The sequence below is a fragment of the Salarias fasciatus genome, chromosome 5 (genome assembly GCF_902148845.1).
Source record: "Salarias fasciatus chromosome 5, fSalaFa1.1, whole genome shotgun sequence".
Lineage (NCBI taxonomy): Eukaryota > Metazoa > Chordata > Actinopteri > Blenniiformes > Blenniidae > Salarias > Salarias fasciatus.
Genome location: NC_043749.1, coordinates 27,309,706 through 27,337,160, shown reverse-complemented (window position 1 = coordinate 27,337,160; position 27,455 = coordinate 27,309,706). Strand labels below are relative to the sequence as shown.

At 48.2% G+C, this 27,455-nt stretch overlaps 1 protein-coding gene across 2 annotated transcripts; it reads right to left on the bottom strand.

Annotated features, from left to right (window-relative positions):
• Positions 1-560: 560 nt before the first annotated feature.
• On the bottom strand, positions 561-25,526 carry LOC115388956 (protein shisa-5-like). 2 transcript variants are annotated; one of them, XM_030092292.1, is made up of 6 exons: positions 25,354-25,526; positions 23,670-23,823; positions 23,182-23,318; positions 18,937-19,131; positions 1,262-1,288; positions 561-1,146 (listed from the first exon to the last, which is right to left on the bottom strand). In XM_030092292.1, the coding sequence occupies exons 1-6, from the start codon at positions 25,418-25,420 to the stop codon at positions 1,067-1,069; spliced, it is 660 nt and encodes a 219-aa protein (XP_029948152.1). In that variant the 5' UTR covers positions 25,421-25,526; the 3' UTR covers positions 561-1,066. The 2 variants fall into 2 exon arrangements, with proteins under 2 accessions (XP_029948152.1, XP_029948151.1); XM_030092291.1 differs by lacking the exons at positions 561-1,146; positions 1,262-1,288 and adding an exon at positions 16,786-18,794 and having other exon boundaries at positions 18,910-19,131; positions 25,354-25,506.
• Between the last annotated feature and the right edge of the window lie 1,929 nt (positions 25,527-27,455).

The window sequence follows — 27,455 nt, the reverse complement described above, 5'->3', positions numbered from 1 at the left end:
TCCATCTTTCCGTTTTTCAGTCACGTATTCACTCACCCTTCTATCAGTCTCTCTGAAGCGTCGCTCTCGGGACCACGGAAAGCTTTTCTCATAGCGTTAGCATCTGTAGGCGTTTTTTCTGTGCTCTCCAATAAGAACGAGGCACTCTGCTACACCATGTCTCCTGGCGGCTTGGCAGTAGTTTGATGACTCTTCTGCGTTGATCACCATCAGTTTAAAGTTGGTATCGTAACTTCGCCTCTGTTGTTTGCTCAGTTGTCCAGCGTTCAGCCCCTTTGTTCCAGATGATCCGCCATTTTTCGTCAGATCATTTGATCTCATTTCATCGCTCCACTCGCTCTCTGGTCAGTGATACTTTGGCTCCATCTCGCCGCGCGGATGCGTATTGACCATCTACCGTAAGTCCGCGATTATAACACGACCCCACTTTTGAGGATGCAATTTCTGGAAAAAAAACATCGTCTTATATTCGGGCCAATACGGTAAAAGCAATTCATACAAAAACATCTATTATGCAGGACAATACAATACAATACAATACAAAAAAAAATAGATATGAGGCTACAGGATGTCTTTAGAGACATATGCGAGACACCAGTGACAAATTTAGCTTATACTTATCCATGATTTCACTGCATCTGCAGGAAAGTGCGACGATGACAGCGGCGTACACACACAGGTAAGCAGTATGAGCTCGTGCACGCTCGCTCCCTGCATTGGCAGGTGAGATGGTCTGGCACATGCGCTTCGTTCAAAAAGGCACGAACAGTCGCTGGTCTCTAAATTCAGGGAAAATCATCCATAACACCGTTAAGGTGGCTCACATGAAGGAGTCCACTGTTAAAACTTTCAAGTAGATTTTCAGCAAAATACAGAGGTGATGGCTTTTCCTGGTTTCTCTCAGAGCTATGTGAAGGAATCCTGGAGTGGCACAGGAAAAACAACTCGGCTCTGCCGTCCTCTATCCGGTCTGGTGTAGTGGAGCGATGTAGTCCGGGTTGTAGGCGGGCTGAGCCAGGAAGTCCGGGCCGGCGGGGGGAGCGTTGGCCTGCGGCTTGGTGGCGGGCTATATGGGGTAGGGCGGGTGCCCGGGGCCGAACGCCACCTGGCTGTAAGGGGGCGGCTGGGAGGGGTACAGAGGACCGACTGCCAAGAGACAGACAACATCCGGGGTCAAAGGTCTCAAAGGGTTTCACTGGGACATGAAGGAAACACAACACAACTAACTGTGGTGAACGGAGCAGTGAAGCTCCACACTCACCGGCTTCCTGGTACGTTGGTGGAGGTCCTGCTCCGTACGGCTGGTCGTGGTAGGCTGAAGGCTGGGCTGGGTGGCCCGGCTGCACCGGGATGGACTGGTACTGCTCCCTTGGGTACTGCTGGGGGGACGCGTACATCGGCAAAGGCTGCTGGGGGTACTGCTGAGGGGTGGAGGTCACCACTGCGGTGTAAGTGACAGTGCCAATCAAAGCTGGAATCAAGAATGAGAAAAGACAGCGTTCACCTTCATTTCTGACAACACGGAAGAGGAAGAGGAAAAAGCTATTCTCACAAAGCAGCGGTGGAAAAGGCTTTGACACAAAACGACTCACAGTTTATCTTTATTCTGCTTTAACTTCACATGTGAAAATGAAATTTGAACTATCTGAGAGCAGGAAAAGTCTGAACACAACAACCTGAAAGGGAGTCCCAGCAGGAGTGTCAAATATTTTATTATCTGTTTGTTTTGTCCACCTTAATTCTTGCACTCATTAAACACTGATGTTCATAACTTTAATTGAGTTGTTTCCAGCTGCCATATTTGCTTAAATTTGCATTAACCCTTAATTCAAAATCTGAAGATGCCTCCAGTTTACTCCAAATTTCAAACCAGTTCAATTCTATTCAATTATGATAAATTTAGATATAAAAATCAAACATTAAACGTTAAACTTAATGGTGAGGATGGAAAATTCTTCCTCGTCCAGAGAACAAGGAACATAAGTGGAAATGTTACACAGTTATGTTCAACACTTGTTTATTGTGGGAAAGACTTAAAATTCGTGCTCTCTCCCTCACTTCTTGTTGACATTAACCCCTTTCGCTCACATGGAGCCTGGAGTGGAGGGTTTTGTACTCACGTCGCGGCTTGCAGCACATCTGGCAGAGGCAGCGTCTGATACAGAACCAGCCGCAGATGACGACTTGAAAAACAACCACAGCCGATATAAGTCCATAAAGCAAATACGATGAATCATCTGTATTGCTCTGGTCCTGGTCAACGTGTGGATCTGAATGAAAGCTTGAAGAAAGAAGGACAAAAGCGAGGTAAATATATTGATGTCGTCCTGCTTGTTTGTAAAAATTACAAAAAAGTCCCATCAAAGTTGATGAAATGGATTTTGATATAAGTATGAGAACCTGTAGCTCATCCTGGCGGCTGTCTTCTCAGTTTTCAGAAGCAGAGGGGGGGGGGGGGGGGGGGGGGGGGGGTCACCCCTGAACTAAATATAGACAAGATTCACTACAGTAGCTGGAAATCCGCTGGAGAAGGCACGGACGCTGTCACGGGTTTCATTTTCGGTCTCGATCGCTCCTGACCTCGGCGCGCTCTGCGCACATAGCGCTGTATGAGTGCGTGCACTCAGCTGAGACCCCGCCCCCCCAACCGAACGGCCAATCACAGACATGGTATGCAAATCATCCGCTGTCTGGGTTCCCAGAAGGCTCAAGGGCAGAGCAATGACAACAGTTCCAGCCAGCCATTTATCAGCGCGTGCTGTTGGTGGGCGTGAGTTTGGAGTTGTGAATGACTGCTGCGTTGTCTGTGAAGGTGTATGGGAGGGTTATTAGTGTAGGTGTGTGAGTGACTGGGCGAGCACACAGTTTTTGACCGCCTTGTGCCACGCATCGTTCTTAAACATTGTTGGAATAAACGAATTAAGTTTGTAAATCGAACGCTGTACGCGTCACCTGTATTATACCCAGTCATGGAAGTGACAAAAGGGGCAGCTGTAGTCACAACAAATACTACTCATAAAATAATAAGTAGCGAGAGTGAGAGGATTGGGGTTAAGAAACACGTCACTGATATAATGTTTGATAATCCTCTCATTTCCATTTTCACCCAACAGCATCACTGAGATGAGTGAAGAGCCACATCACAACGTTCACTTCTATTTAATTGTCAAATAAAACCTAGATTGTTTCCAGAAATGCTCATCAAATCCATTAGATGATTCTCTTTTAGTGTAAAAATACAACACATTAAAGGTGGAATACAACATTTTCTCGAAAAGACGAAGCCCCACGTCTGTTACTCACTTTTTGAACAACGCGCATGCGCCAGACCATCCGCCCGGCTCTCCTGCTTCTCCCCGAAAACGCGGAAGTGTACGAGCGCGATCTCCTCTTCTCCGGCGTGCACGGCTCTGTACAGTTTCTGCGATCCGCCTCGCTCATAAATAAAGCTTTTTTTTTCCGAAACAGATACAGTTTCATTATGTTAGACTCGCTATCGGTAAGTACGAGCTCAGAAGCTCACCGGTTACATAAACACTCTGAATGCGCATGCGCAAAAGGGAGAGGCTGATTGGGCGCAAGCATGGAGAACCGCCTTACGAAAGCAGCTCGTCAGAATGATTGACAAACAGACCCACCAATTATTTAGGTGATCCACCCGGAAATCAAAATGTTGTATTACACCTTTAACCTATTAGATTGCTGTAGGAAGATTGGAAAGCTGTGGCTGCCACCTTGTGGACAACAGGAGAAGTACACTCAATGGAATTAAACTGATTCATTTTCATGTACAGAAGTTAACCGTGAACCCTAAAGCCTAAACCCAGGGGTTAGGTTTTAGGACAATTTAGGGTTTGAACTAAATGTGGTGTTAATGATTGAGAATCAACACAAGAACTCTGAGCATGTGTTCATATATTTGTGGAGTAAAACCACACTGTGATCAGTTCAATGTGTTCTGGTCAATTGTAGGCTGGTTTTGTGAATCAAATGACAAAATTAATTTCTTGTTCTAAATTCTTTTAACATCACTGTGAAGGAATCTTCTCAGTAGATGGTGGGCGGCACAGAGGATTTTTTCTGATTTGATCTGACAGTCAAAAGTTTACAGATATGGGGCTGTGATTTAAAAAGTGAGATGTTTAATGTAGAACAATCACTGAAATGTTCAAGTCTCCAATAGCAAACAGACGAAATGAGATGACTTGATAATCTTTGTCCATTTTTACACTTTGCAGGTTATGAGCAACTTTGAAAGCCTTGGTCTCAGAGAAAAAAGAAGGTGAAGGCAAAAGAATGCACAATAATTTTTGGCTACAATTAGATTAATCATTTAACACTGAAGATCTCACAGAAAAAAGGAAACTCACTGGTGTCGTCCTCGGTGCACTTTCAGCTTCTTCTCTTGAGTGAGGAGATTTTACAACTCCATCACTCTGCTGTTATTTCATGTGATGCTGTGGATTGCTGAAAGCAATTTCAAAAGGGAGACTATTCCGGTGCTGTGAGCCTCTAACCGAGAAGACTATCTCACCAAACACACTCTGTCTGAATGGTACTTCACAGTCCCCTCAGTTCAGCCTGCTGCAACTGGCGTGCTCAGCTGGCTGCGGTGAGTTGGATTCGCTGGCGGAGGAGGAAACTAGACAGACTTGGCAGACCCAAACGTGTTGTGAGGGTCTGCTGGGAACGTCTGGTGGAACCCTCTGTCAGCATGGTTTTCAACTCCCACCTCCGGGAGAGCTTTTCTCATGTCCTGAGGGAGGCTAGAGACATTGAGTCCGAGTGGACCATGTTCTTCACCTCCACTGTCGAAGCAGCAGCTCGGAGCTGTGGTCGTAAGGTCTCTGGTGCCTGTCGTGGCGGCAACCCCCGAACCCGGTGGTGGACACCAGAAGTAAGGGCTGCCGTCAAGCTGAAGAAGGAGTCCTATCGAGCCTTGTTGGCTCATGGGACTCCAGAAGCAGCTGACAGGTACCGGCAGGCCAAGCAAACTGCAACCCGAATGGTTGGGAGGCAATAACTCGGGTCTGGGAGGAGTTCGGGGAGGCCATGGAGGAGGACTATCGGTCGGCCTCGAAGAAATTCTGGCAAACCGTCTGGCGCCTCAGGAGGGGAAAGCAGGTCTCTACTAACAATGTTTACAGTGGAGGAGGGGAGCTGCTGACCTCAACTGGGGATATTGTAGGATGGTGGAAGGAATATTTCGAGGAACTCCTCAATCCCGTTGCCATGTCTTCCTTGGAGGAAGCAGAGGCTGAGGTTTCAGAGGTGGACTCATCCATCACCCAAGCTGAAGTCACCGAGGTGGTTGGTAAGCTCCTCATTGACAAGGCATCGGGTGTGGATGAGATCCGCCCTGAGCACCTAAGTCTCTGGATGTGCAGGGACTGTCTTGGTTGACACGTCGGGGACAGTGCCTCTGGACTGGCAGACTGTGGAGGTGGTTCCCCTTTTTAAAAAGGGGGACCGGAGGGTGTGCTCCAACTATAGGGGGATCACACTCCTCAGCCTCCCTGGGAAAGTCTATTCCAGGGTACCGGAGAGGAGGATTTGACCGATAGTCGAACCTCGGATCCAGGAGGAATAATGCGGTTTTCGTCCTGGTCGTGGAACACTGGAACAAATCTATACCCTCCATAGGGTGCTCGAGGGTTCGTGGGAGTTCACCCGACCAGTTCACGTGTGTTTTGTGGACTTGGAGAAGGTGTTCGACCACATCCCTCGTGGTGTCTTGTGGAGGGGGTGCTTCAGCAATCCGGAGTCCGGGGCCCCTTGTTAAGGGCCGTCCGGTCTCTGTATGACTGGCGTAGGAGTCTGGTCCGCATTGCCGGTAGTAAGTCGGACCTATTCCCAGTGCATGTTAGACTCCGGCAGGGCTGTCCTTTATCACCGGTTCTGTTCATAATCTTTTTGGTCAGAATTTCTAGGTGCAGCCAGGGGCCAGAGGAGGGGGTCCGGTTCGGGGACCTCAGGATTTCATCTTTGCTTTTTGCAGATGGTGTTGTCCTGTTGGCTTCATCGAACCTGGATCTGCAGCATGCACTGGGGCAGTTCGCAGCCGAGTGTGAAGCGATAGGGATGAGGACAGAGTTGGGTATGTAATGACAAGTAACAAACGTGACAAGAGGTTAAATTACTTTTGATGGGAACGAGTAGTGTAATGGCACTACTCCTTCTAGATTGGTAGTTAAACTAGCGTTACAAATGAAACGCTACAATCGTTACTTTTACAATGACTGCAAATAGAGCAACCAAAATATTATTATTTAAGCTGAGTTTTTTTTTATTACCACCAGAAGATGGAACGGTGGCCATACGAGCAACTACTCGCTATCTCTTCTGGGTCAGGGCTGATGGAACCGTCAAAGTAAAATTGGTTGCCTTATATAAATTTGTGCCCCACTGACAACACTGCACTCCCTCCTACTGTAAATGCCCCTTTTAAAGGAATACTCCAAAGATTAGGGACCCACGCCCTTTCTCTATCATTGACAAAGTTAGACAAGCTCATAAATACCTTTTTTGTCTCTGGTCCAGTGGCTGGTTCCCAGCTTTTAGCATCGTAGTAGCTTAGCTCGAAGCTTAGATGGAAGTCAATCAGAGCCGGACTACGAAAGTGGACAAAAGTACTCCTTCCAGCACGTGAAGTAAATCCGAATGGTTATAAAACATTTTAAAAGACGTGTTTTCTTTTCAATCAGTTAAACTAACGTTTTGATACACACAGACCTGCGCATGTGTGACACTTGAAATATATTGTCTCAAGTTGTGTTTTTTTCTGAAGGGGATTTATGTTTTGGGTTCATTTTCATTGAAGAAATGTAATTTTTGTTAGAACAACTCTCTGAGCTTGAGCGCAATGACGTATTTACGCCAGCAGGAGGCAGTGTGACGCGCTACCCGCTCCCCCCAGCGGACCGTCGTTTTTTTTTTCAGTTGGACCGTTAGGTTGCGGAATGGAGACTGACTGCTTTCTGCCTGATTATTTCTCCTGTTTATACAGATAAATCTGTCACAGGTGTGCAATTCCAAGGTTGTGCCTGTAACACATGCGCAGTGCTCCGTGGAAGGATATACCAGAGCACAGCTCCACGGAGCACTATGCAGTAACGAGTAGTGTTACTTCGTTACTATTTCCACGGAGTAATCAAGTAGTGTAAGGCACTACTTATTTCAAAAGTAACGAGTAACGGGTAACTCTTTACTTTTTTGAGTAACGGACCCCAACTCTGGATGAGGATCAGCACCTCCAAATCCGAGGCCATGGTCCTCGACCGGAAGAAGGGGGCTTGCCCTCTCCAGGTCGGTGAAGAGATTCTGGCCCAAGTGGAGGAGTTTAAGTATCTAGGGGTCTTCTTCATGAGTGGGGGAAGGATGGAGCGTGAGATTGACAGATGGACCGGTGCAGCAGCTGCCAGAGCCGGCCCAAGCTTGTTAGGCGCCCCAGACGATCCCGAGACGAGCGCCCCTGTAGAAAAGGCCACAAAGTTTGTTAATAGTTTGTATATGTTTAGAATGGGCGTATTCGGTTGCCACGGGGTTATAGTTCACGGAGGTGCATAAGTCACGCCGCCACGCCGCCACGCCCCCCTTACCTGTCGTTAAGCGCCGACACGACCGAGCAGCGGTGCACGGGGAGAAGGGATCAATCGTGAAGTTCGTGTGCGTCAGTGAAAAGTAAGTTCACTCATTCCTTGTTACTGCCATCGGTTCATGATCCGTGATTCCTGTCAGCGTAAGTGCGTCGGATTGCTTGTTGAGCGACTTGCATCTGAACCAGGAAGTTGGCCCGGCGCCGGGCGCATCTCGGCTCCGGTGGGAAGTCGGGTTAGCGCCGGGCATGTCGTGGCTAACTAGTAGCACGGCGCGGACGGGCCGCCGTCCCCTGCCATCTGTTAGTTGTCTGTTACGGTGATCCGGTCGCAGGTTCAGATGCTGCATGGCTGGCAGAACATGGCCTGATCGCTTCCTAATTGTTACGCGTACAGAGCGATTCAGTATCTCCGAGGATGACTGTCAAGCTACGGGCTAACGGCGATATGTGACTTCCGGTCCCCTTCACATTAAAGCTCCGTGCCTATGTAATCACGGGTGCTGGTTTATTTTTCTTATTGTATTTCCTGTAGTGCGGTGGATGCTGTAACTTGATGTTCATTTTGAATAGTATTCACCTCAATGTCACTTGGTAATTGTTTATTCTTTCCTTTGTTTAGGAAACCACACACACACTCACACACCCACACATCCACGCTCACAAGTACAGTCTGTAGACCTGCTGAACTGTGAGTAAAAGCCTTCATCTGCAATCTGCCTCCCTCCTCATTACTCCTCACCTGAAGTGGCCACAAGCGGTGTTCTGGCCGACACACCAGACATGAACGGGAGATAATTCCGGGACTAGCCCTAACCCCTACCAGGTTTCCTCCGCTACATTTGATGGTCCTTCGAGCCGGATTATCATTGTGTTTATGTCCAAGATGGATCGAGGTTCGGAGTATGAGGAGTATGGTGCACGCCCTAAACGGACTGTTCGGCTGCCTGCCCGCTATGCTGATTATGAAATGGGCCCACCATATAGAAAGGACGCAGAGACGGCTCCCCTGCAGGGTGCGGCCAGGAAGGCCTCCTTCACCCCCCCTGATGGTTCTTCCCCGCCGAGAGGCTGGCAGAGGCGGGATGCCGTTCTCCAAGAAATGGACATGTGCTACGGAGCTGAGAGCCAACTACACAGCCGGGAGGACGAGCTAGCCCCCATGCCATCCCTCAAGAGCTCATTTCAGGAGCGGCTGCATGAGCACTTTATGCCCCTGCCTTCAGCATGGCCCCCCAGAGACCGACTAGAGGACTGCAAAGCAGAGCTGGATGACATCCGTCGTGAGAGGCATCTACTTCAGCAAACGCAGCGGCGCATGTCAACGGATGTGGCGGAAATGAGGACACTCCGCCAGGAGATGAGGCAGCTAATCCACTCTGTCCAGAACCTGCAGAGCCTATCTCCTGCGCCCACCACTGGACCGGAGTCAGCTGCAAAGCCTCAACTGTCACCAGCTAAGATCCAGCCCGATGAGGAGGACGAGGACGAGTGGCCTGCACCTCCGCCAGGGCCAGGCCCCATCGATGACAGACTACAGCCTGCTCATCCACAGCAGCCCGAGTCCCCTGTCGTCCAACCGCTGCCACCTCCACCTCCTGAGTACTTATTGGGTCAGACACGAGTACGCCACCCCAGCACCAGCTACTCTCATGTGCCAAGGCCCGTAGACGATGCTGCTCATTCCCTCCGTCCCTGGTTCCGGCCGATTCCGCTACAAAGTCGGTCCCCAGCTGAGCTCAGGCACCCCCCTTCACACGGCGCTCCTAGGAGTGATGCTCATGGCCATACATCACCCCCCCAGCTGCCTCCAGACACACCCTGGACGCAGCAGCCGCCACCCATGCAGCCCTCTTGTTCTACACCCATTACTCCTGAGCTGAGCTACTACGGACCAAGACCCACGATCCCCCACTTCTCAAACCGCGACCCAAGTGAGTTTGCCCGCCTGAAGATGTCACTTGAGAATCTGCTTCCCCGCGGCGCGACGGAGTTGTTTAAGTATCAGGTGCTGGTTGATCATCTTCGCCTGGAGGATGCGAAGCTGATCGCCGATGCTTACCTCCACTCTCCGACCCCCTTCACTGACACGATGACTGCTTTGAACGAGAAGTATGGCCAACCGCACCAGATAGCCCTGAGACGCATCGCTGCAGTGATGGACTCACCAGACATCCGACGCGGGGATCTCATAGCATTTGAGAGGTTTGCACTCCACATACAGTCGCTCGTGGGGATGTTAAGTACCCTGGGCACTGAGGGAGAAGTGGAGTTACGGTGTGGCTCCCATGTGGCTCGCCTGCTGAGTAAGCTGCCACCGGAGCAACGGGCGGAATTCCGGCGCTGTATGTTCCACCGGGGCACGCGTACCCACACCTTGACTGATTTTGCAGAGTGGCTGAAATACGAGTCATGGTGCCAGGATGCTGACGGACAGGTAGCGGCGAGAGGAGTGAAGGAGAGACCGGTGGCCAAGACTGAAGTCCGGTCGAGCAGGAGGGTCACCACGGTGCTCCATGGGGCCAATGAAAGCGAGAAGCGACCTGAGACTTCGTCGCCAGGGAGGTCCTCGAGAGCCAACCGGACCAAACCCTACTGTCCGTACTGCAATAACGAGGACCACTACCTTAGTCAGTGTGGAGCGGTATCCAGGCTGACTACGGACCAGCTAATCGACTGGATAAGGAGAAATAAGAGGTGTTGGCGCTGTGCCCGGTCGCATCAAGCGGCACAATGCAACCTGAGGAAGCCCTGCAACTTATGTCAAGGAAAACACCTCCGGGTGCTGCATGAGGTGAACGCAAAGTCATCGAAGGAGGCACGAACGCTTCAGTCAGTGGAGACCCACGGCGGCAGGCCAACAACGGAGGTGCTTTACCTGGACAGACCCACCGAGGGAAGCCGGGTGCTGCTGAAGGTCGTCCAGGTCCGACTCCATCATGGCAACCGGACTCTCAACACCTACGCCATTCTGGATGATGGCTCAGAGCGGACGATGTTACTGTCTGGTGCAGCTGAGGAATTGGGGGTGTCAGGGACCCCAGAGGACCTGCCACTACGTACCCTTCGGCAGGACGTGCAGACCCTCCGAGGTTCATCGGTGTCGTTTTCTGTCTCTTCCCCCGCCAAGCCGAAGACAAAGTTTAAGATTAGAAGTGCCTTCACGTCAGCTCACCTGGGTCTAGCGAGCCATACTTACCCCATGGAGCAGCTCAAGGGAAAATATAAACACCTCGTTGGCCTCCCCATCAGAACCCTCATCGATGTCCGACCATTGTTACTCATCGGCAGCGACCACCCCCATCTCATCACCCCCATTGAACCTGTTAGGTTGGGACTACCGGGCGGACCGGCCGCCATACACACAAGGCTCGGTTGGACACTGCAGGGCCCTTCGAGTGTCGTTTGTCACCCATCTCAGCAATGCCTGTTTACGTCAGTCACCTCTCCAATGGCTGAGCTGATGAAACATGTGGAAAGGTTATGGCAAATGGACACTGTACCGTACAGGAACGAGAAGCTGGTGACTCGTTCCAGGGAGGATCAGACGGCCATACGCACCCTCGAGACGAAGACCATTAGAGTAGAGATTGATGGTGTCCACCGATACGCCACCCCACTGCTCCGCCGCGAAGACATGCCGGTCCTTCATGCCACCAAAGAGGCAGTCATGCCTAACCTACGAAGTGTGGAGAGACGACTGTCCAAGGATCCTGCACGTACCGAGGCCTACAGAACAGAAATGGAGAAACTGATCAGAGCAGGCTCGGTCGTCAAGTGTGAGTCACCAGTCGAAGAAGGTGGTGAGGAGTGGTACATCCCCCACCATATGGTGAGCCACAATGGGAAGAACCGGCTGGTGTTCAACTGCTCGTATCAGTACCGGGGACAGAATCTCAACGAATACTTACTGCCTGGGCCGACCTTGGGAGCATCACTACTGGGGGTACTTTTGCGCTTCCGAGAACATGTAGTAGCAGTCAGCGGAGACATCCGAGGCATGTTCCATCAGGTGCGCCTCCTTCCCGAGGATCGAGCCCTGCTCAGGTTCATCTGGCGGGATGTCAACACAGGAGAGCCTCCAGCTGTGTATGAGTGGCAGGTGTTACCGTTCGGCACCACGTGCAGCCCCTGCTGCGCGACATTCGCCTTGCAGCTCCACGTCATCAAGCATACCGAGCCAAACGATGAAGTGAGGGCCTCAGTGGAGAGATGCTTCTATGTGGATAACTGCCTGCAAAGTGTTCCCACCGTCACGGAGGCAAGGCGCCTGGTCGACAAGTTACGCAGTCTCCTAATAACTGCAGGCTTTGAGCTGCGCCAGTGGGCCAGCAATGAGCTGGAGGTTGTGAGTCACCTTCCAGAACAGAGCCGTTCAGCTAGCACTGAATTGTGGCTGGCCCATGACAAAGCTGATGCACCAGAGTCCACTTTAGGGCTTAGTTGGCTCTTCCACACCGACGTCCTCAGCTACAAGCATCGCCAGGTTGAATACTCGACTCCGACAATGCGTAACATTTACAAGGTCCTGGCTAGTCAATACGACCCTTTGGGGTACATCCTACCCTACACCACAAGGGCCAAAATTCTCGTCAGGCTCCTGTGGGACAAACATCGGGGATGGGATGACCCTCTGCTACCTCAAGAGCTCCTACAGCGGTGGAGGGCTTGGGAGGATGAGCTCCATGTCCTGCCTCGCATCATCCTGCCCCGCCCCTACCAACCTAAGGAGGTGGACCCCACCGATCTTCACAGAGAGGTGCACATATTCAGTGACGCATCTCAGGAGGCATACGGCTCTGTGGCTTACCTTCGGACCACTGACAGCAAAGGGGGGATCCACCTTGCATTCCTGATGGCTCGCAGTCGAGTTACTCCGAAGCGCTTACACTCAATGCCTCGACTCGAGCTCTGCGCCGCCCTCGTAGGGGCCCAGCTCGCACAGGTGCTGGAAAGGGAGCTGACTCTCGACATCAACCGGGTGACTCTGTGGTCCGACTCCACTACAGTCCTGAGGTGGTTGAAGTCGGACTCATGCCGGTTCAAGGTCTTTGTTGGCACCAGGGTGGCGGAGATCCAAGAGCTTACTGACAGACATGCTTGGCGATATGTTGACTCGGCAAGGAATCCGGCTGATGACTTGACCCGAGGTAAAACACTGAACGAGCTTGCCACACCAAACAGATGGAGCCAGGGACCCCCGTTCTTGCTGTCAAGTCCCGATCGTTGGCCAGAGGACCCGAGGGAGGAGCAGGAAGAGGATGCCTCAGAGCTACGTAAGGCAATCTTCTGTGGTATTCTGGCTGCTGCCTCTCCGCCTTCGGCAGACCTGAGCCAGTACAAATCTTGGAAGGAGCTGCTGGAAGATACCGCACGGGGGCTGCATGGGGCGGCAGACGCGAAGGACCCTATGACCGCAGCCGAATACTGTCAGGCCGAGCGGATGATCCTGCGGCAGGCTCAGCGGGAAAGTTTCGCCCAGGAGTACCACCTGTTAAGGGCCGGAAAGCTGGTCCCAAGGAGTAGCCGACTCTTTGCCCTATCTCCAGAGTTGGATGAGCAAGGAGAGCTCATCCGAGTTGGTGGACGACTCCGGCGTGCGCAAGATTTGGAGCTAGCAATGCTTCATCCAGTCATTTTAGATCCTAAGCATCCAGTGACTCAATTGCTGATTCAGGATTTCGACCGTCGCTTGCATCACCCAGGTCCTGAGCGAGTGTTTGCAGAGATCCGGCGGTCCTTCTGGATCCTGAGAGGGCGTGAAGCAGTCCGGCGCCACCAGCACAACTGCGCTGACTGCCAGCGGTGGAGAGCAAACCCTACAGTGCCGAAGATGGCCGACCTGCCCGCTGCCCGTCTGCGTTTATTCAAACCTGCGTTTCACTCGACGGGTATGGATTGTTTCGGACCCTTCGAGGTGAGAATTGGCCGGCGTCTTGAGAAGAGGTGGGGCATAATCTTCAAATGCCTCACCACGAGAGCGGTTCATCTGGACCTCCTCACCGCCATTGACACCGATTCTTTCCTGATGGCACTCCGGCGTTTCATCGCTCGTCGGGGAACCCCAGCAGAGCTGTTCTCGGACCAAGGGACCAACTTCAGGGGTGGTGAACGGGAGCTTCGTGAGACCTTCCAGAAGCTTTCCCCAGAACTGCAGCAGCTCCTGGCCCCACAGAAGATCTCCTACTACTTCAACCCCCCTGCGTCACCCCATTTTGGTGGGGTATGGGAGAGAGAGATCAGATCAATAAAAAGTGCCCTCTACAGCACGGTGGGCGCCCAGCCAGTACCAGAGGAGGTGCTCCGCACCGTACTTATAGAAGTTGAGGGGATCCTGAACAGCAAACCCTTGGGATATGTTTCCGCCGACGCCAGGGACCTTGACCCCATCACACCCAACGTCCTTTTGATGGGGCGGCCCGACGGATCATTGCCTCAGGTGGTCTACCCAGAGACAGAGCTCATCGGCCGCCGTCGCTGGAAACACTCCCAAATTCTGGCTGACCACTTTTGGGCCCGTTTCATCAGACTGTATATCCCCAGCCTACAGGGGCGCCAGAAGTGGCAGACCATGACTGAGGGTATGGCACCAGACTGCGTGGTGATGATTGCCGACCCTCACCTGCCGCGAGCCCTCTGGCCCATTGGGAGGGTGGTCAAGACCCATCCCAGCTCGGATGGGCTCATCAGGTCTGCCGACGTGAAGGTGAAGGAGCGAATCTACACCCGGCCAGTTGCCAGGCTGGTTGTCCTTCCTGCAGTCCCTTCCGGAGAAGAGGACAACTCCGCTCCGGTGCCTTCGGCCTAACTGGACTTTGTCGCCTTGTTTATTGTTCAAATGTCCTGCGTACATTTGGGGGCGGCTGTAGAAAAGGCCACAAAGTTTGTTAATAGTTTGTATATGTTTAGAATGGGCGTATTCGGTTGCCACGGGGTTATAGTTCACGGAGGTGCATAAGTCACGCCGCCACGCCGCCACGCCCCCCTTACCTGTCGTTAAGCGCCGACACGACCGAGCAGCGGTGCACGGGGAGAAGGGATCAATCGTGAAGTTCGTGTGCGTCAGTGAAAAGTAAGTTCACTCATTCCTTGTTACTGCCATCGGTTCATGATCCGTGATTCCTGTCAGCGTAAGTGCGTCGGATTGCTTGTTGAGCGACTTGCATCTGAACCAGGAAGTTGGCCCGGCGCCGGGCGCATCTCGGCTCTGGTGGGAAGTCGGGTTAGCGCCGGGCATGTCGTGGCTAACTAGTAGCACGGCGCGGACGGGCCGCCGTCCCCTGCCATCTGTTAGTTGTCTGTTACGGTGATCCGGTCGCAGGTTCAGATGCTGCATGGCTGGCAGAACATGGCCTGATCGCTTCCTAATTGTTACGCGTACAGAGCGATTCAGTATCTCCGAGGATGACTGTCAAGCTACGGGCTAACGGCGATATGTGACTTCCGGTCCCCTTCACATTAAAGCTCCGTGCCTATGTAATCACGGGTGCTGGTTTATTTTCTTATTGTATTTCCTGTAGTGCGGTGGATGCTGTAACTTGATGTTCATTTGAATAGTATTCACCTCAATGTCACTTGGTAATTGTTTATTCTTTCCTTTGTTTAGGAAACCACACACACACTCACACACCCACACATCCACGCTCACAAGTACAGTCTGTAGACCTGCTGAACTGTGAGTAAAAGCCTTCATCTGCAATCTGCCTCCCTCCTCATTACTCCTCACCTGAAGTGGCCACAAGCGGTGTTCTGGCCGACACACCAGACATGAACGGGAGATAATTCCGGGACTAGCCCTAACCCCTACCAGGTTTCCTCCGCTACAGCCCCCATTCAACCGTTGGAGCGGGGGGTTAGGTGGTTGGTGCGGTGCTCACACGGAGCGTTGGAGCAGGGGGCGGTTGTGCGGCACGGTGCACTGCGCTGCTCACACGGCATACGGAGCGTCAGGGCGCCTTCATGTACGGTCACGGTACCACGGCCCAGAACACCATGACTTGCGGGCGGGGTTAGTTCACTTCCGCATTGGCGGGAGCTATCGTTTCCACACCCGCGCATTCCAGGCACATACCAAACAAAACAGACGATTATTTTCAATAAACTGGTTTCTTCAACACTGCCCACCTGGATTGCGCGGGTGGGAAACGAGCGCTCCCACCAATGCGGAAGTGAACTCACTCCACCCGCCAGTCGCGGTGTAGGCAGACAAAACAAGCACTCCTGCCACCGCCCCTCGCCGCCACTGGATGACAGATTTCCCAGAAAGCCTTCCAAGATCAGCAAGATGGCGGCCCTAACCCTTCCGCAATGAAAGAAGTTCATAAATGTAAGTATTTTGTGAATTAATAAAGTTTGACAATATAAGAAAAACATTCTTCTTCAGCAAACAATTGTCACATCTGCCTACGTCATCATCGGCAGCGGCGACTACTGATGACGTACGCGATTGTCGAAGGGGTGTTCCAATTCGGAGGGGTTTACTTTCGGTCCTATCCCTTAGCACTCTGTTTCAAAGAGGTAGGGGCAAGGGGTAGGGCTAAGGGGTAGGGCAAGAAAGAGCAAATCGGATTGGGCCTATGTCTCTCAGCTGGCCTGAGAACGCCTTGGGATCCTCCCGGAAGAGCTGGAGGAAGTGTCTGGGGACAGTGAAGTTTGGGCATCTCTGCTTAGACTGCTGCCCCCGCCACCCGGTCCCAGATAAGCAGTTGAAAATGGATGGATGGAATTTGAAATTTCTGTTACTGTTCAAACTGTCAAACTTAAAAACTTTTTCTTTATGACAGACAAGGTCACTGATCACGAACGACGCAACCTTTCTCAAGGCTTCATAATGATAAAATACTTTGAGTCCAATGGAAAGACTTACTTAATCTTGATTTAAAAAGAAAACTATCTGCTATTTAGATAAAACAAAATGAACAGAAAAATGTGAAAAATACAAATGGATATATTTCATAACTGAAAGTAATAATTCTCTAAATAAGACAAATGTCTCCATGTAAAAGATTCATTAAGCCTCAACTGTCATCCACACATGTCCAACAACACAAAGCTGTTTTCAAAACAGGAAATCTGATCATTCATGAATGTTCTGGAAAATGCATTAAGAAATGTTACAAAACATGATCACATACAAATAATCTACTACGCTACTGCTGGAATCCCATTTAATAACTGTAAGGCCAAAACAATTGAGAAAAACAAAAAATATATACTTTATTGATCTCTGCAAAACAAGTGGTGGCTTTTATTCTTCACAATAACAATTATTCTCAGATGACAAACAGAAAGAGGAATAAATCTGTGCCAGTGTGTTTTTCCAACAAAGCACATCCAGAACTAGAATCCACACATAAATAAGAACAGTGAAGTGACAGACAGGACACCATGGAACAGAAAGGACTCCTGCAAAGCGTCTCACTGCACAGACACGTCCAACAAAAAGACACTTTACGCGCTACAGTAACAGGAAGCAGACGGAAATCCCCAAAGTGCCACAATTCGATATTTACTATACGTTTCTGAAACAAATGAAGCTTAAAAGTCAGAAAAGGTCAACAATACACATTGTGTGACTCTACTTCTGCAATTTAGAGGTGGTATGTAGGATTTTTCTTTCAGTGGCTTTCCGGGTGGATCATCCCAACTGTTGGCTCCCCACCATGTCAGTCAACCTAGTGAAGGCGCTGAAGTAAAGACGTTCAGTCTGCTGCACCTGGCGAGCTCTGTTGGCTGCGCATGCCGCTTTCAACCACTCAGTGTTGTGCGGATTTCACCCCATCTGCAGTAAAGTCTGTGATGATGACAGCGGCGTGCACGCACAGGTAAGCAGTATGAGCTCATGTACGCTCACTCAGGTGAGTAGGTGAGATGGTCTGGTGCAAGCGCATCGTTCAAAAAGGCACGAACAGTCGCTTCTCTCCAAATTCCAGGAAAATCATCCGTAATACGGTTAAGGTGGCTCACATGAAGGAGCCCACTGTTAAAACTTTCAAGTAGTTTTTCAGTAAAATACAGAGGTGATGGCTTTTCCTGGTTTCTTTTAGAGCTATGTGAAGGAATCCTCGAGTGGCACAAGAAAAACAACATTTCAGTGAGGATGAAAAAAGCTACTTCAACCATTCACAACATGCAGTTTCTGATTTGAAAGGAGAAAAGGCTGCGATGACTTGATGAAGACTGAGATCTGAAAAGAAAACTATTTCTGCTGAAAACACTGAAGAGGCTCTTGTACTCTACACATGAGCACACGGAGTAAAAGACGAAAAAGGCACAACTGAATCTTGCATTTCATATGTTGTACGTTTGTCTTTGAAAGTTTGGTTCTTGGAGAAAAACAAAGTATTTCCTTTGGTTTAAAATTACCTGATGAACACAGAAATGTAAACCTGATCTACATGAAGTTTCGAGACCTTTGACATGTTGGTTTTCCCTTTTGTTGGCTGCTGACTCGAAGACACTAACTCAACTCCTTTCCAGCATGAATCCTCCTGAAAACACGTCTACGTTTTACAAAGTGGCATAGAGGGACTAAACAATCAAACATTAGAAGATAATAAAAAGAAGCACTTGGTGGACTGGAAAGGCAGCTGGACCACTGAGGCCAGTTTCAGTCACTTTATGGGAATAAAGAGGTCTGGAAGGTTGAGAGGAGGATATTAAAGGCATACAAGTTGGCTTCATGGCGCGTTTAGAAGGCTGAGAAATGACAGAGCACTTTTCATGACTGAAATAAAGTCAATAAGAAGCTCCAGATGACAGAAAGAAGACCACATCAGCTGGTCTGTGGAAATGATCTGTCCATGCAATACAGGCTGGAAGGTGTCGACATGTTTCCACTCAGCTTCAGGTGTGCTGCTGCTGCAGGAACATCATGTTTTACCTCAAAAGCAAAAACAAACTACTGATCGAGACAATCTGGAATTTCTCATCTTGAGTCCAAAAGCAGATTTCCAGTTTTGCCAAGTTGAAAAATGCGGCAGCACGTCTGAAGCGGAGAGCAGCTCCTCCGTCCTCTATCCGGTCTGGTGTGGCGGAGCCACGTAGTCCGGGTTGTAGGCGGGCTGAGCCAGGAAGTCCGGGCCGGCGGGGGGAGCGTTGGCCTGCGGCTTGGCGGCGGGCTGTAAGGGGTAGGGAGGCTGCCCGGGGCCGAACGCCGCCTGGCTGTAAGGCGCCGGATGGGAGGGATACATAGGACCGACTGCCAAGAGACAGACAACATCCGGGGTCAAAGGTCTCAGAGGGTTTCACTGGGGCATGAAGGAGACACAACACAACTAATTGTGGAGAACGGAGCAGTGAAGCTCCACACTCACTGGCTTCCTGGTACGTTGGTGGAGGTCCTGCTCCGTACGGCTGGCCGTGGTAGGCTGAAGGCTGGGCTGGGTAGCCGGGCTGCACCGGGATGGACTGGTAGGGAGGCTGGTACTGCCCCCCCGGGTACTGCTGGGGGGGCGCGTGCACCGCCACAGGCTGCTGGGGGTACTGCTGAGGGGTGGAGGTCACCACTGTGGTGTGGGTGGTGGTGGCAATCACAGCTGGAAGGAAGAATGAGATGAAAAGAAGGTGTTCACTTTCATTTTTGAGGAAGAGGAAATATCTGTTCTCACGAAACAACTCAGTTTTAATTTTGACAAGCTGAGAGCAGGAAAAGTTTCAACACAACAACTCGACAGGGAGTTCCAGCAGGGGGCTCCAGTGTGGCCTCACCACCGAGCCAATTATCGAACTTTCACAGGAAATTTTGATTTTTGAACAAGTTTCTTAACAATAGTGGACACAACACCAAGACCTCCAGCATCACAAGGTTTCATTAAAATTTGCCTCATCTTGAGATTCTCGTCATTTTCTACTGTAACTGTTTGGGTATGTGAAAAGTTCAACATTTTCCTCATGAGTGCTCTGCACCACAACAAAGAAAATGTTCAAATTTAAAAGTTATTTTGGCACCATCGAACTGCTCTGGTCCAATTCGCATGAAATCAAGCTGTATGGGGCTCCTGAATTCAAATGTGTTTGACAACTAACGTGTTTGTGTTGTTTGAAGTGAGAAAGGTTAATGTGTTAAAAGACTTCCTTGAGGGAGGCAGGAGAATAAATCTGTACCAAATAATGAGAGCAGCACGTCAACAATTTCACCAGCATGACCACAACCACAATGTGTGCAAGGAAATGGAACATCACACAGACACAGAGTTTTCACCACCAGCAACAAACCTGAATTTATCCAGCAGGAGGATCTGAATGTGAGACGCAGCAGAGAAATGCTCCAATAAAGTTTATTTAAAGTAACTGTGATGGGAACAGGAACTTTCCAGTTTCCTCCTTCAGTCTGAAACATTTCAGGGTCAAGTGGTGACTCTGCGTACGTGCGTGTGTGTTCAACTGTTTGGATCAACTTCATTTAGTGTAGCAACAACACAAAAATCTTCACATTTTACCACAATAACACTGTCTCTTATGGAAATTAGCCAAACTGAAAGACAGGATGTGGAGGCGACAGTTTTAAAAGCCCTCAGATGTGTGTCAGTCATTATCTGACTGGACGTGATGGCGGCCCACCACTTCCTGTCAGTCATGTGGGAGCGCCTCTGGTTTTCCCCCTGCGTGGTTGAAACAGTGAGTCATGCGAGGTGGAGCTCCCACATTCCTGGATGTGATCCTAGCGAGCGGCGGCCCAACTGGAGAAGTCGCATTACGCAACGCGCCGGCGTCTCAGCCTCACGGTGAACCGGCAGACTGGCATCGAGGCCAGGAGGCCACCAGCTACTGGTGGTTTTCTAATATAAACCAGAAGGGCCAGCTGGGTGTCAAACGTGAGGCCTGTGGGCCAAAACTGGTCCGCAAAAGGTATCAATTCAGTCACCAAGCCACATTCTAAAAAAAAAAAAAAAAAAATGTTGACGAAACCAACAATACATTTCTTAAGCGTAGCGGAAACAACAGAGCCACAAAGATGCTCGCATTAGCCTCAAAGTCAGGCTGCCAGGGTGAGTTTATAAAAACATGCATAAAACAACAGCTATAGTTAAAGCTTTATGGACATTTCACTGTATTTTGCACCAGATTGAATGGTTAAATCTGTCATTTCCCAAAGTAATCATTTGATTCTGTTACGCCACTAATGTGTGGAAACACAACTAACGGCAGTTTACCGTTCTCACTTGTTGTGTAAACACTGCCTGCATCTCTCCCCCCCCCCCCCCCCCCCCCCCCCCCCCCCCCCCCCCCCTTGGATAATCAGAACCCAGTTGTCACTCCCAGTACTGAATAAAATGTCTCTGTCAGAGGTCGGAGATTTAATGTGAGACCCTCACAGGAAATGTTGCGAGGTGTGACGGATGACAGGCAGGGTAACAACCCCCACCGCTCCATCAACTCTGCTGCTCAGACGCACATCTGCAGATGCGTGTCGTCCGCAGCTTGGCAGAAACAGCATTTCAAAAGAGGAAGCAGCGAAACAAAAGGGAAGCAGAGGTGGTTTTTCTCTTGTGGGACTGATTTGGTTCCGACATATGACGTATTCACAGAGAACCTCTGCAACACATAATGCTCACTTAAATGAAGATTTGCATTGTTACAGCTGGATCTCAGCTCTGATTCGCAAATGGGAAATGGTTCTCAACGGGTTTACTTTGTTTCAAATAGTTTAAAATGTTCATTAAAATGTAGCAAAAAAGTCGATTTTCTGAAAACGCTCCAGCTCCAACTGCGTGTCGAAAGCAGAAATGCTGCATCATCGACATAAATCTTTCTTCCGCACATGCTCATTACATGGAAAATTAACTTCTCCCAGTCCATAACTTCCTGGACTTGGTAGTTTTAGGGTTGACAGGCACCTGGAACAGTAAACCATCTCGGTCCTCCGTCCATACGAATGTCCGTGCACTCCCATTGTGTGTTTATAGCGTACTGCGCCTGCTGGTCTCTGTCTTGTTGTTCCTTTGCCGTTATGTGTGAGGCTGCTGAATACTTAGAATATTAAAGTCTCTATCTTTCGATCAGGTTTGCAATCCTAAAAATGGCAGAATTGTGTCGTGAAAACAGGAAACAAGTTAGAGCATGTTCTTCTCAATAAAGGACGCACAATAGCATTTAGGTTTGACAAAAACGCCAAACGGCCAATTATGTGTGCTGATTTGAGGGAGTCATCAGGCTGCGGGCGGCACGGCTCGCCACAGAGGATCAGTGAAGAGAGGAAACTCTGCACAAACACCAAAGTCATGAGAAGAACTGCTCAGGTCTGGAGAGCGCTGGTGAAACGTTACAGCGATCAGGGAACATTACATCAGCCGGAGCTTTGTCTGTGTTATTAGCAAAACCACTTCAGTAATGAAAGTCATGTGGTGGGTGGGCCGACACTCCTCGGAGGAGTCCGTCAAAAATCAGACTGGCTGTCCGTGCTGGGAGAACGCTGCTCAGTTCACAAATGTTTCAAAGAAATCCACAACGTCGTCAACAATCAGATGGAATATCCATCTACGTGTATGGAGACGGGGCTTCTACATTCAGACTTATGTATTCGAGTATTATAAGCCAAGAGAATCCAGATTCATGATTTAGGAGGGCTGCTGCTTTTTGAGTTGCATAAAGTTAAAACTAATCTATAATCCAGATGTTTCTCTTCTGCCAGTTCAACTCTCAGGGATGAACTTAAATCCAAAGTCCAAACAAAAAAAAAAAATCAAGTGTTTTCATTGAAATTTTCACTGCTTGCTTGGTGGTTTGACGGGCCATTCTGGAGTCTTTGGTGGGTCAGTTTTGGACCCACGGTCTTTATGTTTGACACCCCTATTCTAGATAATTCCATAGAATTTATTGGACAGGCATGAATAATCCACTGGCTTCAGTCTATTCTTTCTCTTGGTCAGTTAAAGTAAACAGTGTTTTGATGTTTTATTATTTTGTATTTTTTGAACTCTGACCAGAAATAAATCATTCATCCAAATGTGACTAAAACAGAACTACTGTTCATATCTGTGTTAGCTTGACACTTCATCTGAATTTGTCTCAATTTGCTCTAATCTAATTTTAAAAAATGTTATAAATGTAAAGTAAATGTTGTCTCCATTTCACTTCAAACCAGTTCAATTTTAATAAATAGTTCAATGATAAATTGATTTACCCTTTACTTGCATTTTTTTCATGATTTCTTCTCAAAAACTCATGAGAAGGCACCCACTCTCACAAACCAGAGAAATTATTTCCTATAAACAACTGAACTAAGTGTTGCATCTTTGAATGAAAGAATGTGTTATTTTCTGTATTTTTCAAAGAGAAGACATGAAAATAAAACATTGCAGATATGATGGTGAAATCCTTCTTGATACAATATTGAGGGGAAAGAACATGAAACAATAAGCTGAAATGTCAAACAATTATGAGGAACTCATTAGTTGCGGGGAAGTCCGCAGAATGCACGATGTCTTAATCCATATCAGGCAGCTTCAGTGACGTCTGCATTTTCATGTTAAAAAACTTCACTAGACAATTCTATTATTGGCTGATAAGCTGCTTCATGACAGTTTTCACAGACGTTAAATCTCTTCCTCTCATCCACATGGAGCCTGAAGTGTTATTGTACTCACGTCGTGGCTTGTGGCAAATCTTGTAGAGGCAGCAGCAGGGACAGACGCAGCAGCAGATGAAGATGAGCAAAAGCACAATAACAAACGCCACTCCAAAGATCATAGGCAACGTTTCACCCATGTCTGACAGGGATTCGCTGAAAGAGAGAACGAGAAACAAAAAGGAACTTCCTTTATACCGATATTGTTTGGCTGGTTTGTAAAAATGCAAAAACGTCTGATCAAGGTTGATGAAAAGGATTTTTAGGAATAAATCTATGAAAACAAAAACCTGGGGATCATGGTTTCTCATGCGATAGTTTGACGCTGATGGTCGTGCACAGGAAGACACTGCTTCCTGTCTGACTGCATAATCACTGTGCAGACTGCCTAAACCACATGGTTCTGTTGTAATGAGACTCTGTTGCTCTCGATATGGAAATATTCCGCAGGGGTGACTGAAAGTGTTCCATTATCAGATTTAAGAAAAAGAAAAAAAAAAACCATACCATTCGTCTTGCCGATCCTCTGAAAGTCGCCAGGCTGAGTCGGTGCAGCAGTATCGATTATTGCAGGTGCCACAGCAGAAGCCTATGTAGCATCGTCTGGAGTAATGGTAGGTGCTGGAGAGGTCTCTGTATGCCTGGCAGTCCTTGTCATCGGCTGGGACAGAACAGAGACAGCACAGGAAAACATCAGTCTGACTCTTCAGGAGACAAAGACAATACAGGGCACCCGGAAAGAATTCACAAGGCCTCAATTTTTCCACATTTTGTTTTGTCTTTTCGAATATGATGCCACTATCCTGACCAGCACCTATCCCAACCACCTCTAAGAGGAGTCCTGCTGGTTCTGAATTTCCTCTACTTCCACATGATGGAGGCTCAGCCTACTAGGCTCAGTCAGAACTTAAAAAGAGCACAAACTTTTCTGAATCCTCCTCCAGATTTGTGGCTGAGGACAATCCTGTCTTGTAGGTCTACAGACAGTCCCTGACTTCATGACATGTACTGTGATCCACTGTGAGATCCAACACAGGTGTGTGTCTGTCCAAAACATTTAGAAATATCACAGCTGGCCTCCAAAGAAGCTGTAGAAACGGCTTGAAGACCATCAGCGGAAGCATGAAGAACCTGAGCTCAAATTAGTTGTGAATAGTTATGTACATGTGATTTGTAGGTTCTCATTAAATTCCAATACTTTTCCCACATTGTCATTTTGCTGTATTGAGTGAATATAATAATACCAGACCGCGGCTGTGGTTTCAATGTCTGAGAAGTTAAAGAATCAAAGTCTAGTGCTTCACAAAAAATGAAACATTAACCTAAAAACCGATCGTACATTGGTAATATTAATAATAACAATAATTACAGCAGAGAGTATACGTTTTTAACTGCTAATCTCACCAGTGTTGTATTTCTTAATTATTATTAGTTATTTTTACAGTTTTTGCAATAATAATCTCTCTTATCTTGCATCTTTGTAAACACATTCAGAGAAATTCAACGCCTCAATTTCAATTCCATTTACAAGCATTTCTCTCCGGGATTATCGAAGTACTCATTACTATACTATTTTACATATTAATTTCTTTTCCCTTTAGCCTGCAATAAAATGGGAATGAACTGATGATAGTAAGTACACGGATTAAAGTGAATTTGGGAAAGTTTGGGACATGTGAGTAGAAACAAACGGGCCATCTCAAATCGTGCAACAATGAATCACCAGTTTGGACCCACCACAGTTCCCCCAAACAGAAATAACCTCAGAGGTTTTGTCAATACTTGTTTCACCTTACAACATCTAATGTCTAAACAATACAATGCTGTCTTGCTTTCCCACATTATTTCTGCTGAAAGTCATTAGATTGACATAAATGACTCATAAAAACCGAAACGTTTCATTCTAAACCAGGCTGTTAGAAGCAAGCGAAGCCTGAAATCAACCCAATTTGAAATGGAGATATCTTTAAAGTGTTGAAAAACTAGTTATGTTCGGTTAATTCGTTTATTTGGAGCTATTTAAATGTGTTTTCTGACTGTGTGTAGCTTGTTGTTGGTCGCTTGACGTCACTGCTTTCGCCCTTTTTTCAGGCTAACGCCAGCCGCCGAGCTATAGCTAAAAACTATTTAATTTAAAAGAAAATCGAGGACACGAGAAAGAGACAGGTAAAATAAATTAATCGTGACTTACCTGACGCGTACGAGCAGAAAATTACACATAAAGCCAAGACGACAACACCGGAGAGGCCCGACGACATGGCTTCTTCCAGTCCAGGAATCAGGGGCGGAGTGGGGAGGGTTAGTTCTGCTCCGGGTGATGACGACCGGGGTTGCCGGGCCTGGAGACAGGGTTTGCGTCAGGGGTTGCCAGGTTTTAAAAGAATGGTGCCACAAGGATTGCCAGGTCGGAAGAGAAGGTTGCCACAGGGTTTGCCAGGTCTGAAGAGAGGATTGCCACACGGATTGCCAGGTTTGAAAAGAGGGTTGCCACAGGGGTTGCCAGGCTGAACGAGTGATTGTGGGTTGTCATGGGTTCAAATACCACCCCGGCTTCCTCCTCCAGTCTCAAAACATACATGTGAGGTTAATGTATCACTCTAAATTGCACCCAGTTGTGAGTGTCAGTTGTGAGTCTTTGCCTGTTTGCACTGTCATGCAGTGGAGACCTGTCCAGGATGTATCCTGCCCTCGCCCATAGTAAACTGGGATTTGTTCCAGCATCCTGCAACCCTGCAGAGGAAAAGCAGTACAGAACATAAAATGATGCCATTGACATCCACTTCAAAACTACTTTGTAACCTGTTTTTAAAAGCAAGGACAGACATACATGCAAATATTCAATGACATGTTTAAAAATTCAAAGCCTGACCAAAACCACATTCTAAATGTTCTCTGATGAGTTATATATGCATCCAAAATGCTAAACCCTGACCTACTCATACAGCTTTTAAAACTCATCTTAAAAGCTACTTTTAACTATCTTTCAACCTAGCAGGACACATTGATCTGATTTTAATTCATTTCACTGTTTTTCTGCTTTTCTCTGTTTTTCATTTCATTTTCGTTGTACTTTAAATAGTTTTCTTTCCTCATTTTGTCTTAAGTCTCATGTTTTAAAGGGGGAGGTTGTTTCAGCTGTGGTTTGGACTGTTGTAGGTACAAAAAGACCACACACACACACACACACACACACACACACACACACACACACACACACACACACACACACACACACACACACGCTCAGTCTTGTATTTCTATCCTTGTGGGGACCGTCCATTGACTCCCATTCATGTCTAGCCCCTAACCCTAACCCTTACCCTAACCCTAACCCACACCACAACAAAGCCTAACCCTAAAGAAATGTTTTTGCACTTTTACTTTTTTCAGTAACAACAACATGGTCAAGAAAACACTGTTTCTCCTACTTAGGACCGGAAAAAGGTCCCCACAAGGCACGTCGTTCCACGTTTTGCTATCCTTGTGGGGACATTTGGCCCCGACAAGGATAGAAATACAAGAACACACACACACACACACACAAACTCAGTTCTGACTTTTCTTTCTCAGAATTCTGACTTTATAGGTACATGCAGAGGCCCTAATCCACTGCCGCGGGGCTCTGAGGAGAAATGGACGAGTTTCACTGGGTCCACATCATCCAGGGCATCCGATCTCACACAGCTGTGTTAATGTCACAGCAGCCAGGCGTCTATCTGTCTGAAGAGTTTACTTTTCATTTTGCCTTGGTAGTGATGGCGGTCAAAGAAAAGCTTTGTTTGTTGAGATGGTAGTGGGTGTTGTTGGTGTGGAGAGCAGAAGTGTTCACATGATACCCGATTATCCTCACACAACCCAGTCTCCCCACCTGGATAATCACCAAAAAGAACGATCAGCTTTCTTACAGTGGGCATAATTTTAATCTTATAAGGTTTAAATATTCATGGTAACACAATGAAAATCAACGATTAATGTCTGACTTCCAGCAGACTTTGTTCAAGAAGTCAGCAGAGGGCAGCAGAACACAAGAAAAGCAAACAAGCACATTTTAGCTTAGGGGTCATAACCTTTAAACTTAAACTTTGCAGAGAATAATGAAAGTGAGACTAATGACTAAATAAATAAATAATAATAATAAATAAATAATAACTAAAGAAAGACTAATGAAAGTGTCAATTTTTCCTGAAAACCAAAACACAAAGTGCAATATACAGTGAAATGTCCAAAAATCTTCTTCTGCGGCTGTTGAATTGTGCATGTTTTTTGAAACTCGCCCTGGCAGTGTGTCTTTGA

Excerpts from the sequence above, each read along its gene's own strand:
- LOC115388956 (XM_030092291.1), bottom strand. The coding sequence starts at position 25,420 with ATGTCGTCGGGCCTCTCCGGTGTTGTCGTCTTGGCTTTATGTGTAATT. Across the intron at positions 23,824-25,353 it reads TTTCTGCTCGTACGCGTCAG|CCGATGACAAGGACTGCCAG; the intron begins GTAAGTCACGAT and ends GTTCTGTCCCAG. Across the intron at positions 19,132-23,181 it reads GATTTGCCACAAGCCACGAC|CTGTGATTGCCACCACCACC; the intron begins GTGAGTACAATA and ends TCTTCCTTCCAG.